Here is a 14,590-nt window from a genome sequence, read left to right as displayed (position 1 = left end):
CACACACACACACACACACATTTTTAATTTTAAAAACAAAAAGAAGTAAATAATATTACTTTTTCCCAAGAATATTTGATTTTTTTCTTAAAACTTTTTTTTTTAATTTTTATTGTATAGGTAAGTGTTGCCTACCTACACAACATGGTTGTCTGGCGTCCTTGGAGTTATGAATGACTGTATACTGCCATCTGGGTGCTGGAACTAAAGCCACAGCAATAACAGCAAGTGGTTTTAATCACTAAACCTAGCCTCTCCAGCCCACCAGGGATATTTTTAAGTAATTTTCTAATGATAGAGAACAAAGCATAAAATAAAACTAAAGTGATCACAAAGTTAAGCCTATCAGTTCTAAGTTTGAGGCCAGTCTGTATATATAGTGAATTCTAGGCCGGACAAGTATACACGGAAAGACCCCCATCTCAAAGAGAAGGAAGGGAAGAAGGAGGGAGGGAGAGAAGGGAAGAAGGAAGATTGATCCAAGTCTATACCAAATATTTTCTTTTGAATTAATTTTAAATTTCTTTTTCTTTTCCCAAGGTGCGTGGGGGATGGAAGTGGCATGCAAGTGGAGATTAGAAGACAACTCTCAGGAATTGGTTCTCTTTCCACTACCCCCAGGATCCAGGGCTCAACAGTCAGAAGCCGGTAAAGCAAGTGCTTTAACAAGTCATCCTACAGTTCCATTTTAAATCTTTAAATATCAAATTACCTCACACAGTTTGAAACCAAGTACGAGGTGTTTGGTCAAACAATTTAATAGTAACACCTTTATATTTAATGAGTTAAAGTAAAGGAAACCTATTCTGCTATATTTTTATCAACTCTATATACTACCTTCCTGAGTATATCAAGATAGAATACATACTTTATGTATTCCCCAAACCCAGGCATTTCTAGCTAAAGTATGCATGCCCACTAGATATGTTGAAGCCATATGCTATCTATAAACTGGCAAAAAAAAGAACAATGCTATCGTCATCTTGCAGGCTCCGGTATATGTCTTCACTCTCTTTTGTTTCTGAAACACATATATATGTGTATATGTTTATGTATATAATGAGAGAAGTAAACAAAATTGGACTAATCTGAAATCAAACTCTCTACTATTGAAGTACTTAAATATTGATTACTGTAAGTTAAGACAATTATTGTAAGTTAAGACAAATCCATGAAATGTTGTCAATAATACATTAACCACAGGGGAACTTTATTCCTCCAAAAAGAAAAACATCCACATCTATATAGTCTGGATTTTTAACCAAGTAATTTGGTTTGTTGGAGTTCTATACACTTAAATCACTTCAACCTCCAGAGTAAACGGACTAGGTTAAACATAATTTATGTGACAATGAGAACATAGCAAACTATGATTAGAAACAAGCAGTTCACCTGTCATCCTAACGTAACATCCTAATGTAACAAAACATTATTATGCTATGTTGAGGGTGTGATATACTGGATTCAGGTGTACTTGTAATCTCATTTATTGTATTCTGTTACACCCTATCACAGGTTTACTCAGTGTACTACAGCTCCCTCATGAGTAGCTGCTATTTCCTCTTCTAGTTACTAAACAGGTCACCTTACCACTAGACAGTATACTAATCTCAGTGGACAAAAGATGTTTTCAAAAAACAAAAAAGGGGACAAAAAAGGTTTTCATAAAAAGGTCAAATAATGAACACAGTGTAGTAACACACGTGCCATCCCTCCAGCTTTCAATGACAGATACTGAACAACCAGGTTTCCAGGCTATTCTGGGATATATGAGAATTCTGTCTGAAAAATAAATAAATAAACAGACCGATAGCTGGATATCTGGAAAGGAGAAAATGATCTCCAGCTTCTCTCTAAACAATTAAAGCCCAAATTCTTGATAATACAGTACATATTATTACATATTTATGCCAAATGACTAGAAAATAACATCTTCTGTTAAACTGAAGAATGAGTCCCTTATCTCTCCCTCAAATAATAATCTGAAAGCTCTCAGACCAAAACTAACAGAGCAAATTCTAAACAACTTTTATATTTACTTATTCTGTGTATGAGGAGAACGATGTGTAGGCATGAGGAGCACAGCACAAATATGGAAGTCAGAAGACAACTACTGACGAAGCCACCTAACAAAAGCAATGATCTCTGGATACAAAATGCCAGCAACAGTAAAGAACTAGGCTACATACAGTCTCTAGTATGTATGAGGACATCTTATACTCCAAACCTATAGTTCTGAAGTTCTCTATTCAGCTAACAATTGTTGTCCACACCATTTGACCTTCACAATAGATATGGAAAATCTAGGGGAAAACCTTTCCCAGTGAAAGTATCAGCGTAGCAACAGCCTCTGCCCACCTCATGCATTTTTATAATGAAATTAGTCTTTGGTACTTCACTGAACTCTCCTATGACCTTAAACACATCATTTATCATTACCTTTTAGTAGACATAATCTCATATCTGTAAGAAGAAGAATAGATGAACATACTCAAAGATGACTTCACTTTTTAAGTGTTCGAAGCTACCAAGAGCTCTTCACTAACTACATCAGCACACTATCCCTGGTAACGCCTCCTGTGGACACTTGCCCTTAACATCAAACTCATTTTTTACATAGAAGTCAGCACAGACTTGTTTTCAAACAATGTCACAACATAGCAAAAGAACAGGACAAGGAAGCATCTGCTACTACATCTTCCTTCCCAATTTTAATAGTTAATAGTGATTGTCAACTTGACAGAAGTCACCTAGGAGACAGACCTAGGTTGTATTACAGAGACGTGTACTAAGATTCTGAATTATATTAAAAAGTAGAAAACAAGTTGAACAACAGCAGTCATCTATTCCAGCTTCCATAGTATTTGTAATATGACCATCTCCCTCATGTCCTTGCCACCTTAATAGATTGTATTCTAAAACAGTCAAAGTAAATCATTCCTTCCAGAAATTGTTTTGTCAAACTAATCCATCTACTTTAAGACCATCCTTGTTTCTCATTGTAGGTAGAATAAACTCTCTGCTGCACTACCTCAGTGGGATATAACCCCAGCCCTTAGCAACAAAACTTTATTTAAAAAAAAAATTAATAGTGTCAGCTGCAATAATAATTCAGTAGCTAAGAGCACTTGCTACTGAATCACGGGGACCAAAATTCAAATCCGAGTAGTCCTACTAGGTGGATGACAATGCCAGTAAAACTAGTTCTAAATTATTCAAAGCCTTTTTATAGATTTTATAAGCATGCATTTGCGCACCCACACGAGAATGCACGCATGCACGCACGCACGCACGCACGCACACATACACTCCACTTCCATGAGTGGAGGAGCAGAGAGGATGTTTTCCTTAATTCCTACCTCCTACTATTTTACAGTTCTCTGACTGCTTCCTGTTGAAGAATATGTAGAACTCTCACCTGCTTCTCCAGCACCATATCTGCCTGCTCACCATGCTTCTTGCCATGAAAATGAACTAAACCTCAGAAACTGTAAACCAGCCCCAGGTAAATGTTTTCTTTTATAAGATTTGTTGTGGTCATGGTGTCTGTTCACATCAATAAAACCCTAAGACAGTCTCTTTACTACCTTCTATGCCAGGCTGGCCATACGTCTTCATTTGCCACTGCCAATGGAGGGGCGGGGCTACATAGTTTTTATGTGCTTTCTGGAGACTGAATTTAGGTCCTTACAAGTTTGATAGCAAATATTTTACCTACTGAGCCATGTCTCTCCAATCTGAATTCTTTCACTCCATTTTTTTGTTTGTTTGTTTGGTTGGGTAAAAGCAAAGAACCAACTCTAACGTTGTCCTCTGGCCTCAACAGATGGGTCGTGGCAATATATACATCTCTACATGTCATACACAGGTACCACACACAAATAATAATATAAAAAATTTGTTTTCAAAAATAAGTAAAAAGGCAAATTGATAGAGAATACAGACTGTGGTTGCCTAGGACAACAATGACACCGGAAAATTGGAAATGGCGATTTAAAATATATAGTTTTTTGGTATGTGATAACCACACAGAATATGATAGTGGTAACAGCTATAAAACTATTTAAATAAACCAACAAACAAACACCACTGAATTACAAACTGTAGATGAGGGTATTGTATCTTATATAAGTTATACTTCCACAAATTGTTGTTTTAAAGTGAGACAGGCATAGTTGCTAAGGCCTATAATCACAGCATTCAGGAGGCTCAAGAGAGAAAATGGCCATGATTCAAGACACTGAAAAGAACCTATCTCAAAAACAAAAAAGGAAGGAAGGAAGGAAGGAAGGAAGGAAGGAAGGAAGGAAGGAAAGAAGGAAGGAAGGAAGGAAAAAAGACTAGAAGAAAGGAATACTGAGGAAAAGAATACAAAGCAAATCACACTAAACTTCAAGCTAATAGATGTTTCCTATGAGAAATGGATGAAAACTGATCCTCTCCCTCCTCTGGAAGCCTTTATTTATTTATTTATTTATTTATTTATTTATTTATAGAAAGAAAGAAAGAAAGAAAGAAAGAAAGAAAGAAAGAAAGAAAGAAAGAAAGAAAGGAAGGAAGGAAGGAAGAGGGGGGGTTAATTATAGAACATAGCCTAGTATAAATAATCCAAACAAAAGAAAGATATTGTTTGAGAAAATTAAGTGTTCCAAGAGGATAAACAATAGTAGATACATCACATTGAAAGAACCAAAAACTAACAATGTAATTTCAAAGTCAAATGATAGTTCTTTAGGACAAGTTTGAATATAATCACCTTGGCAAGACCTGCTCGATGGGCTCCTTTAGATTCCATGTATGCGAGATATTTGTTGAACTCCCGAAACTCCTCCATTGAAGGTCTGAATGTCATTATCTTACAGCTGGGATTTAGGGGACTCTCCACCTCCACCACCTCCATGATGGCTACAGATGTCTCTGCAAAGAAACAGTGACCATCAACAATGTATTACTGGAGTTGTGTCTAGGCAGTGGCTTTCACCAAAAGAGCATGCATGTGTCTACCAAAGAAACTCTTTTTATTTAATGACCACTTCTCACCTCTCTGAGACGTTCTCATTTTTTCCTAGACTCCTGGAAAAAGAGGCCTCTGAGGGCTTCCTAATTGGCTCCTATTCTGGATACAGAATCAATCACTGACCTGACTGTAAAACTGACCTACATGAAACCTTTCCAAGGAAAAATGAATTTTCTAGAAGTACAGTCTACCACAGTGATAGGTTATTTTTCCACTGGTGGAAATGAGACAATTCAAGCCCAATTGGATTATATTAAAGGCAGGTTTATTGGGAAGTTGTTCTCAGGCCAAGTTCACTGGTCCCAGGGAGAGGGAGGTAGGGAGAGAGAACACCTGCACAGAGAGCAGAGAAGAGAGGAATAGGTGCACACACACACACATACACACACGTGCACAAAAGGAGGGGGAGGGGCTGACCAAGAAATACCTCTAGAGGAGAAGAGCAGCCTAGCTCCTGGGTTAGAAAGTTCAGGATTGGGCTGGAGAGATGGCTCAATGGTTAAGAGCACTGACTGCTCTTCCAGAGGTCCTGAGTTCAATTCCCAGCAACCACATGGTGGCTCACAACCATCTGTAATGAGATCTGATGCCCTCTTCCGGTGTGTCTGAAGACAGCTACAGTGTACTTATATACAATAAATAAATAAATCTTTAAAAAAAAAAAAAAGAAAGAAAGAAAGTTCAGGATTGGGGGCAGGATATAACAGGGAGGCCAGGTGTGCTTTGTTATGTAAAATAAGCATCTAAATCCCTCTTCCCAGGAGCCTCAAAAAACAAAAAAAAAAAAAAAAAAAAAAAAAACACAGATGTACTAGTCCACTATCTCATGTATGCACATATATATAGGCCTAGCATATATGCTGCATGAAAGATGTTCAATAACCCTAGCACAAAACTGCAGTGTGCTTCCAGTTCTTTATAAGATGTTTTTCTAAAGTAATTTAAAAACTTTTAAATTGTATCCTCTAGTATTATAGATGTAGGACAGTACTGTATCATACCTCTGTGGATGTAAAATAGCTTGTACCTGCTTTATGATACGTAGTAGTGACCGTGCTTTATCAGAGCTGTTTTTAATGATGTTGCTCAGAATGTTTTCTTTCCAGATGATGATTGAGAAGCTAATTAAAAAAAAAAAAAAAAAAATGGTGCTAGGTACCACAAGAGTAACAGAACTGTGCTGTTTTCTCGGGTTTTGTTTTTTTACTTTTTTTTTTTTTTTAAAGGAGTGTGCTGGATGTCTCTACAGTTTTGTTCAGATGACTGCAGAACCTGGAAAAGCTGTTGCTGCTGTTGATGCATAACACATTGCTATTATTGGTCTTTTTATATAAATATAAATATATATATACAGATATATAATTTGAATTTTTTGAAACTTTAGCTGTGCTGTCAACTTTGGAAAAAAGTATCCCCGTTTACTGTGTTGAGTTGGCACTGTACAGAAATTAACAGCCATATTGGTCTAGAAATGTTGAACTTAAGTTTTTTCCATTTGTACAGGGGTAACGCACTGTATTAAATATGTAAGGTCTTATCTACGTGGGTTTGATTACAAAAACTAATAAAGTATTCTCTAAATTTAAAAAAAAAAAAAAGAAAGAAAGCTATCCAGCAGCAGGGAACCTTCCTGGTCAGTACCAACTTGATTTCTCCATTTCCTGGAACCAACTTGTGTGGTGCCTTCAGCAGCAGGGTCTGTCTACCAAGTTCTGGGCATCCAATAGAAAGGACTGGAAGAGCTGACGGGGCTCGAGACCCCATATGAACAACAATGCCAACAAACCAGAGCTTCCAGGGACTAAGCCACTACCCAAAGACTATACATGGACTGAGCCTGGGCTCCAACCTCATAGGTAGGAATGAATAGCCTAGTAAGAGCACCAGTGGAAGGGGAAGCCCTGGGTCCTGCCAAGACTGAACCCCCCCCCTCCCCGTGAATGGGATTCTTGGGGGGAGGGCAGTAATGGGGGGAGGATGGGGAGGGGAAGCCCATATAGGAGGGGAGGTGGAGGGGTTAGGGGGATGTTGGCCTGGAAACCAGGAAAGGGAATAACATTTGAAATGTAAATAAGAAATACCCAAGTTAATAAAGATGGGGAAAAAATGAAAAATAAAAAAATAAAAACTAATCACAAGACAAAACCACCAGATTCCAAGCTAATCTACTGAGGAAAGAAAACAATACCAGAACATCGGTATCAGAGGAGCTCACTCAGCTGATAAGAGCTGTGTAAGCTGAAATTTAAACTCCAACATCCATGTAAAAAGCCCAGCCAAGCATGGTTACATTTTGTAACCCTAATACCGTAGGAGGAGGCAGAGACAGAAGAATCACTGGGATTTGCTGGCCTCCAGCCTAGCTCCAGGATCAAAAAAGGGAGGAAGATAGAACATGGTGCACACACATGATATCCTCCTGCCCCATCCCTTTCTTTGCACAGCAACACAAACTCCTACAAAAGCCACATACAAATATATACATAATATATGTACAATAAAAAATAATTAAATTTTTAAAGACTCTCATTCTATATCAAATCTGGTCCTCCCAAAACAATCACTAACAGCTCAGACACCCATAGAATATCAGACCCTCCGCCCCCGGGATATCTTAATTCAAAGATAATCAAATCCTTCATATAACCTGGCTTACTCTTTGCACATAACCTACACATCTTCCTCTATTCTTTAAATATAGATTACTTATACCATCTAATACAATGTACAGACTAAGCCAATAATTGATGTTATATTGTTTAGGGAATGTCTTACTCAGGATTACTATTGCTATTTTATTATAGCAACAAAGCAACACAGGGAGGAAAGGGTTTATTTGGCTAACACTTCTATGTCATAACTCATAATGGAAGAAGTCAGGATACAAACTCAAATATGGCAGGAACCTGAGGCAGGAACAGATGCAGAAACCATAGGAGAGTGCTGCTGACTGGCTTATTCATCATGGCTTATTCAGCCTAGTTTTTTTTTTTAGAAAACCCAGGACAACCAGCTCAGGGATGGCAACATCCACAATGGGCTGGGCCATCCACCATAAATCATTAATTAAGAAAAAGCCCTATGGTACAACCATTCTGGAAATCAGTCTGGAGGTTCCTCAGAAAATTGGACATTGAACTACCTGAGGACCCAGCTATACCCACAAGATGCCCCAACATATAAAAAAGACACGTGCTCCACTATGTTCATCGCAGCCTTATTTATAATAGCCAGAAGCTGGAAAGAACCCAGATGCCCTTCAACAGAGGAATGGATGCAGAAAATGTGGTACATCTACACAATGGAATATTACTCAGCTATCAAAAACAATGACTTTATGAAATTCGTAGGCAAATGGTTGGAACTGGAAAATATCATCCTGAGTGAGGTAACCCAATCAAAGAAAAACACACATGGTATGCACTCATTGATAAGTGGCTATTAGCCCAAATGCTTGAATTACCCTAGATGCCTAGAACAAATGAAACTCAAGACAGATGATCAAAATGTGAATGCTTCACTCCTTCTTTAAAAGGGAAGAAGAATACCCTTGGCAGGGAATAGAGAGGCAAAGATTAAAACAGACACAGAAGGAACACCCATTCAGAGCCTGCCCCACATGTGGCCCATACATATACAGCCATTCAATTAGACAAGATGGATGAAGCAAAGAAGTGCAGACCAACAGGAGCCGGATGTAGATCGCTCCTGAGAGACACAGCCAGAATACAGCAAATACAGAGGCGAATGCCAGCAGCAAACCACTGAACTGAGAACAGGACCCCCGTTGAAGGAATCAGAGAAAGAACTGGAAGAGCTTGAAGGAGCTCGAGACCCCATATGTACAACAATGCCAAGCAACCAGAGCTTCCAGGGACTAAGCCACTACCTAAAGACTATACATGGACTGACCCTGGACTCTGACCTCATTGGTAGCAATAAATATCCTAGTAAGAGCACCAGTGGAAGGAGAAGCCCTGGGTCCTGCTAAGACTGAACCCCCAGTGAACCCCCAGGGGGGAGGGCGGCAATGGGGGGAGGATGGGAAGGGGAACACCCATAAAGGGGGGGGGAGGGATTAGGGGGATGTTTGCCCGGAAACTGGGAAAGGGAATAACACTCGAAATGTATATAAGAAATACTCAAGTTAATAAAAAAAAGAAGAAAAGAAAAAGTCCTAGAGGCTTGGTAACAGCCATGGAGGCTTTTTCTTAATTGAGGTTCCCTCCTCTCAAATGACTTTAGCTTATGTCAAGTTGATATAAAGGCAAGAATAAAATGTAACGATATGATTTTTCTTTTTCTTTTTTTATTTTTTACATTCCAATTTTTCTTTTCCTTTTCCTTTTTTTTTGGGGGGGGGGGGAGACTTCTGATGTAGTCATAACTGGTCTTGAACTTGTTACGTAGTTGAGGATGAACTCGAACTTCTGATCCATATGCCTAAACCTCCTACATGGGAGGTTCCTGGTACTAGTAGGCAAAGCCTCTAGGCAACTACTCTTATCGGCTAAGCTACATCCTTAATCAAATGCAATTTTTTTGTAAGCCCTTGGTTGTTTCAATTCATCAATTAAAAAAAAAAAAACTCAAATATAGAAAGCCAACTATAATTTACCCTCCAACAGTACTTAAACCAAATTTCTCAACAAATAAAGCTCTTTGTGACTTCACATATTCCTTCCCTTGGAGCAGCCTCTGCACACTCCCTACCTTTGAGTTCCCAACTTTCTGTCAATATAGAACTCAATGAACCACCTTGTGCTCTGTCTTTTTGTCTACACCCATACTATACACAGCAAGCTGTTTTTCCCAATGCTGGCACTTCCCATTAGCCATTATCAAGCGCTGAAAAGAAAGACAGATTGGCATATAATCTTCCTCACATAATAATAATATAATAATATTATATACAATAATTATTACAATAATATATGTACTAATAATAAAGTATTGACCAGGTATGCACTTCTTTAATCCCAGCCCTTGGGAGGCAGGTGAATTTCTGTAAGTTTGAGAACAGCCTGGTGTATAGATCAAGTTCCTGGACATTGAAGAAACCCTGTTTTGAAAGAAGGAAGGAAGGAAGGAAGGAAGGAAGGAAGGAAGGAAGGAAGGAAGGAAGGAAAAAAAGTGAGGGAGGGAAGGAAGGAGGGTAAGAAAAGGAAAAAGAAAGAAAAGAGTATCAAGGGGCTAGAAAGAACAGAAGTTAAGAGCATTTGTTGTTCTTACATAGGACCCTGGTTCAGTTCCCAGAATCCACATGGTGATTAACATAATATACAGACTATATATACATACATACATATGTGTACACTATTGCACATAAAATAATCATAAAATATTAAAAAGCACAAACGCCGTTAGAATAGGATGTCACATTTGGAAAAAGGAATACCCTTGTCCTAAACAAAAGAAAAGTTATTCAGAAAACAGATTAGCCAAGCATGATAAAGCACACCTATAATCTTGGTACTTAAGAGGAAGAGGCAAGAGAATTTTCACAAGTCAGAAGCCAGCATGGTCTACTCTGGGCGAGGCAGCTAGAGTCCTACCTCAAAAACAAAAAGCAAAATAACAATAAACAAACCTAATCTGCTTCATTAGCAAAAAATAACAGCAGGAAACTAAGAAAACTACAAACTATCAACTATCTGTACGAAACACACCAGCTATATGAAAAGCCAGCTATATGAAAAGAAACATTCCTTTTCTTCTGACCAAACTACAACAGTCACCTTGATATTGGTGTGAGCAGAGGAAGCAGCCACTGAGGAAATGAGAAATGCAGCTAGCAATTCAACAGTGACTGAATTCCTAACTTTAGTTCCATAGATATTCAAAGGACAAAACCATAAGTAAACTGTGTCAACACAAAAAAAATTAAACAAAAAATAATGCAGCTTTCATCTTAAAGGAAATAATAAGTTTATTATAGAGCATTTTAAAATGACTGTGGCACAGGGAATATAGATTTAGATTACCTCAAACTCCATGTTCCAACATGGAAGCAGTTTCATGAGTTCTAGTTTCAGAACTATAAAGAACAAAGATAATTATAAACCAAGGCAAGTTTAAAATACAGTGAATATCAGAGGGACAGTTTCAGCAAGATGGAGAAAACTTTTATATAGGCCCTAAAACGGTCTCTGATGGCATTTGGTTGGTGGAAGCTGGTGGTCTACTAAGTTAATAGATTCCAAAAAGATTTTACCTATTAATCACAAGACTACCTGGAGAAATGAATTACTGGGTGCAGAAGAGAAAAACTAGCCCAAGATAAGGTAACTACCTTCTGGGCCGGCAACATTCCAACCTCTCCACAGTATTGAAATTCTAATCAGTCAATGGGCCTCGGTAGACAAAGCTGTTTTTCACGGGTGCTGATTCACAAAGGTTAACTACTAAGACAATGCAAAGCCAACAGAGAGGGTTCCCGTTTCAAAACAGGCAATGGAAGGTGGCTCAGAGAAATAAAATCCAGGAGATGCCTAAAGGAGAGAAATCTCTTAGGCTCTGTTCTTCCAGAGGTGGTAAGGAGGAAGATATGACTGAAAATAAGACTGAAAAGGGTAAGAGAAAAAATAGTAGAAAGAGAAGTTTGGGGTTTATCTAAGTATGCCAGGAAGTAATTTTGGACTTCTACCTCTTAACATATCCAGTTCCTGAACTCAGTCATTTTTTCCACACCATTCAAAGAGATAAGAGCTCCTTAAGAATACCTCTTCTGGGGAAACTGAAGGAAAAAAAAAAAAATAATCTTGCTCACATTTTGATTTCTTGTTGCTGTGAAGAGGGGAGAAGACAAGGAGGAAGGGAGGGTGAGAGGGAAGGGAGATGAAAGAGGGAAAGCACCAAAGAAGCAATTTATCCAAACAAAATTTATCCAGACAAAATAGAAGTGTGTATACATAGGGCATGCGCAGTGAGCGCCAATAGTATTTATTATATTCTGAAAAAAAATCATGAAAGAAATGAAAAAGGAACAAAGTCAAGACTACTGAACTGAGGCTGGAGATGTGTAGCTCAACTTTACAATAGTAATACTTGCCTTGCATACACTTGGAAGAAGTTCAAACACAGAAATGGGGGTGGTGGCATGGGGAAGGAGGGGGTAGCTCTAGGCATTAGCAGTAAGTAATTCCAATACCCAAAATCCTCACACTTGTGAGGCTGAGGCAGGAAGCACAGCTGGAGCTGTAGGGCAAAACCCTGCCTGAAAATAAGGGAAAGGGAGGGGTCCAAGTATGGTGAGGCATGCCAATATTCCTGCACTAGGGAGACTGAGGCAGGAAAAACCACAAATTCAAGATCAGCCTGAGCTACATAGAATTCGGAACCAGTATGGATAATAGGAAAAAAACAGAGAAAAAGAAAAGAGCCTGGCCTGCAAATGCAGCTACTCTGGAGACTTTGACAAGAATGGTCACTAAACTTAAAGGCTGGGCTACATTAAGTTCAGTAGCCTGGGCCACACAGTAAGATAGCACCCCGTCCTAAATTGTTTCCATGTTGGAACAAGGAAATTGAAGTAACATAAATCTGTGTTCCCAGGCCATGGTCACTCAAAATGGCTCCAGAATCTCTTATTCCCTTTAAAGATGAAGGCTGTGGTTTTTGCATTGCCTGCATCTCATACTGAGTAAGTGCTTAGCACATTGTACATATTACTGTTTTCTTTGTATATTGAACATCCCACCCAATAAAAGCAAACAGAGCAAATAACGGGCCATCACTCAAGAACAATTTCCGTACTCCAAAATACCAAAACATTCATCAGAGGACGAGGCTGACATGTGCCAGACATGTGCAAAAAAAGCCCTGGATTCTAGCTGAGCCTTCAGAAAAGTGGCTGGGGAGGTAAAATTAAATTAACAGTAAAGTACAAATCAGAAAAGCACTAAAGGCAAATGGACTAAGAACAAAGTATCAAACCCACTCTGAGAGCTAAGCCAACAGATGAGCATAATGGGAAATGATGGGCTGAAAAAAGCCTCACAAATGACAGGGTAAAACTACAGGCTGGCTCCCAAAATGAAGAACTGCTTGAAGTGGAGCAAGGAGGATAACCTTCTTAAAGGGATTATTCTGACTGAAAGGGTGGCTTAAACCAGCTACCATGGAATATGAAAGTATTTTCAGTGGATCAATTAATTCCAAGAGGCAGAAAGGGAAGTGTGTAGGGGAGATTTCGTAGTTGGGCAAAAGTAAAATGAGCCGTAAAATGTAAATGCAAAAGTAAAATAAAAAGTAAAAATTAGAGTCTGTCTCACTCTAATTAAATCTCATACCTGAAAGAAATTATGAATTATGTGTCAGCTCCCTGTCCAGATTTACTATTGCTGTTACCTTGTTTCATTTAACACTAATTCTGTAAATTTATGTTTTAGGACTCACAGCATTCACTATAGATATAAAAACAAAAATACACATTGTATGTATATATAAGGCTTCTATCCCCAGAACTCTAGGTTCTATCCCCAGAACTGCAAAAACAAAACAGTAAATGGCAGAATACCATATCTCCCAAGAAATTCAGATGAAAACCAATAATGAAGAAAAGGAATGGTGACCCAAGTCTTTAATCCCTGAACTCAGGGGGCAGAAGTAGGCAGATCTCTAGGAATTCCATGCCAGCCTGCTGTACACAGTAAGTTCCAAGGCCAGCCAGACCTACAAAGTGAGATCTAGTTCCAAAAGAAATAAACAGCTGAATCTTGAGGTAGACTGATTCCCAGCTTCACGAGGAACCTCTACAATAAATCATAGACTGGCTGTACCAGTTTGCACGCCCACCATAATAAATAACCCTTTCCCCACTACCATCTGCTGTCATTTATTTTACTGATCTCAGCTATTCTGACTGAGTTAAGATGAAATATCCAAATTTTAGTTTGCATTTGCCTGATGACTAAAGATATTGAACATTTAAGTGTTTCTCAGACATTTGTTAGGCTTGGGTTTTTTTTGGGGGGGTGGGGGGTTGTTTTGTTTCTTAATAATTCTCTTGCCTGGTTCGGCACGCCATTTTTAATTGGGTTGTTTCCTGGACCTTCAGTTTTCTTGGTTCTTTGTATAATCTAGACACTGTAGACTGTCGCTTTGCCTAAATTATGGTGCCCTTTTCCATATAAAAGCTTTTCAGTTTCATGAGGCCCCATTTATTAATTGTTCTTAGTGCCTGTCCTATGAGTGTTATGTTCAGAAAACTGTTTCCTGTGTCAGTGAGTTCAAGGCTATTCCTAATTCTTTTCTATCATATTCAGGGTATATGGTCTTACGTTGTGGTCTTTGATCCATTTACAGTTGAGTTTTGTGCAGGAAAATAGATATGAATGTATTTTCATTCTTCTACACGCAGCCATCCAGTCTAACTACATCATGTTTAAAGATGCTTTCTTTTCTCCCCTGTGTAATTCTGGCTCCCTTATCAAAATTCAGGTGTTCAAAGGTGTGTGGAATTATGTCTGGATCTTCAATTTTATCCCACTAAGCACATTTGTTTTTATGGCAATCCCATGCTGTTATTATCACTATAGCTCTGTAATACAACTGGAAATCACAGATGGTGCT

The 14,590-nt window shown here is 38.5% G+C and overlaps 1 protein-coding gene across 10 annotated transcripts in view; it reads right to left on the bottom strand.

Moving 5' to 3' along the window:
• Positions 1–14,590, bottom strand: part of Kdm4c (lysine demethylase 4C) — a 206,637-nt gene that overhangs the window by 188,139 nt on the left and 3,908 nt on the right. For 7 of the 10 annotated variants that reach the window (XR_010066353.1, XM_063287361.1, XM_063287364.1 and 4 more), the window contains exon 2: positions 4,757–4,917. Coding sequence is in view for 6 of the 10 variants with exons in the window: in XM_063287361.1 (XP_063143431.1) it covers positions 4,757–4,900 (144 nt within the window). In the remaining 4 variants the exon portion in view is untranslated. Of the gene's footprint in view, positions 1–4,756; positions 4,918–14,590 lie in introns of those variants that run through there. The other 3 variants (XM_039109498.2, XM_039109499.2, XM_039109497.2) reach the window with 3 other exon arrangements.

The sequence above is a fragment of the Rattus norvegicus genome, chromosome 5, assembly GCF_036323735.1.
Source record: "Rattus norvegicus strain BN/NHsdMcwi chromosome 5, GRCr8, whole genome shotgun sequence".
Lineage (NCBI taxonomy): Eukaryota > Metazoa > Chordata > Mammalia > Rodentia > Muridae > Rattus > Rattus norvegicus.
The sequence above is the reverse complement of the archived record's forward strand: the minus strand, read 5'-3'. Positions and strand labels throughout refer to the sequence as shown.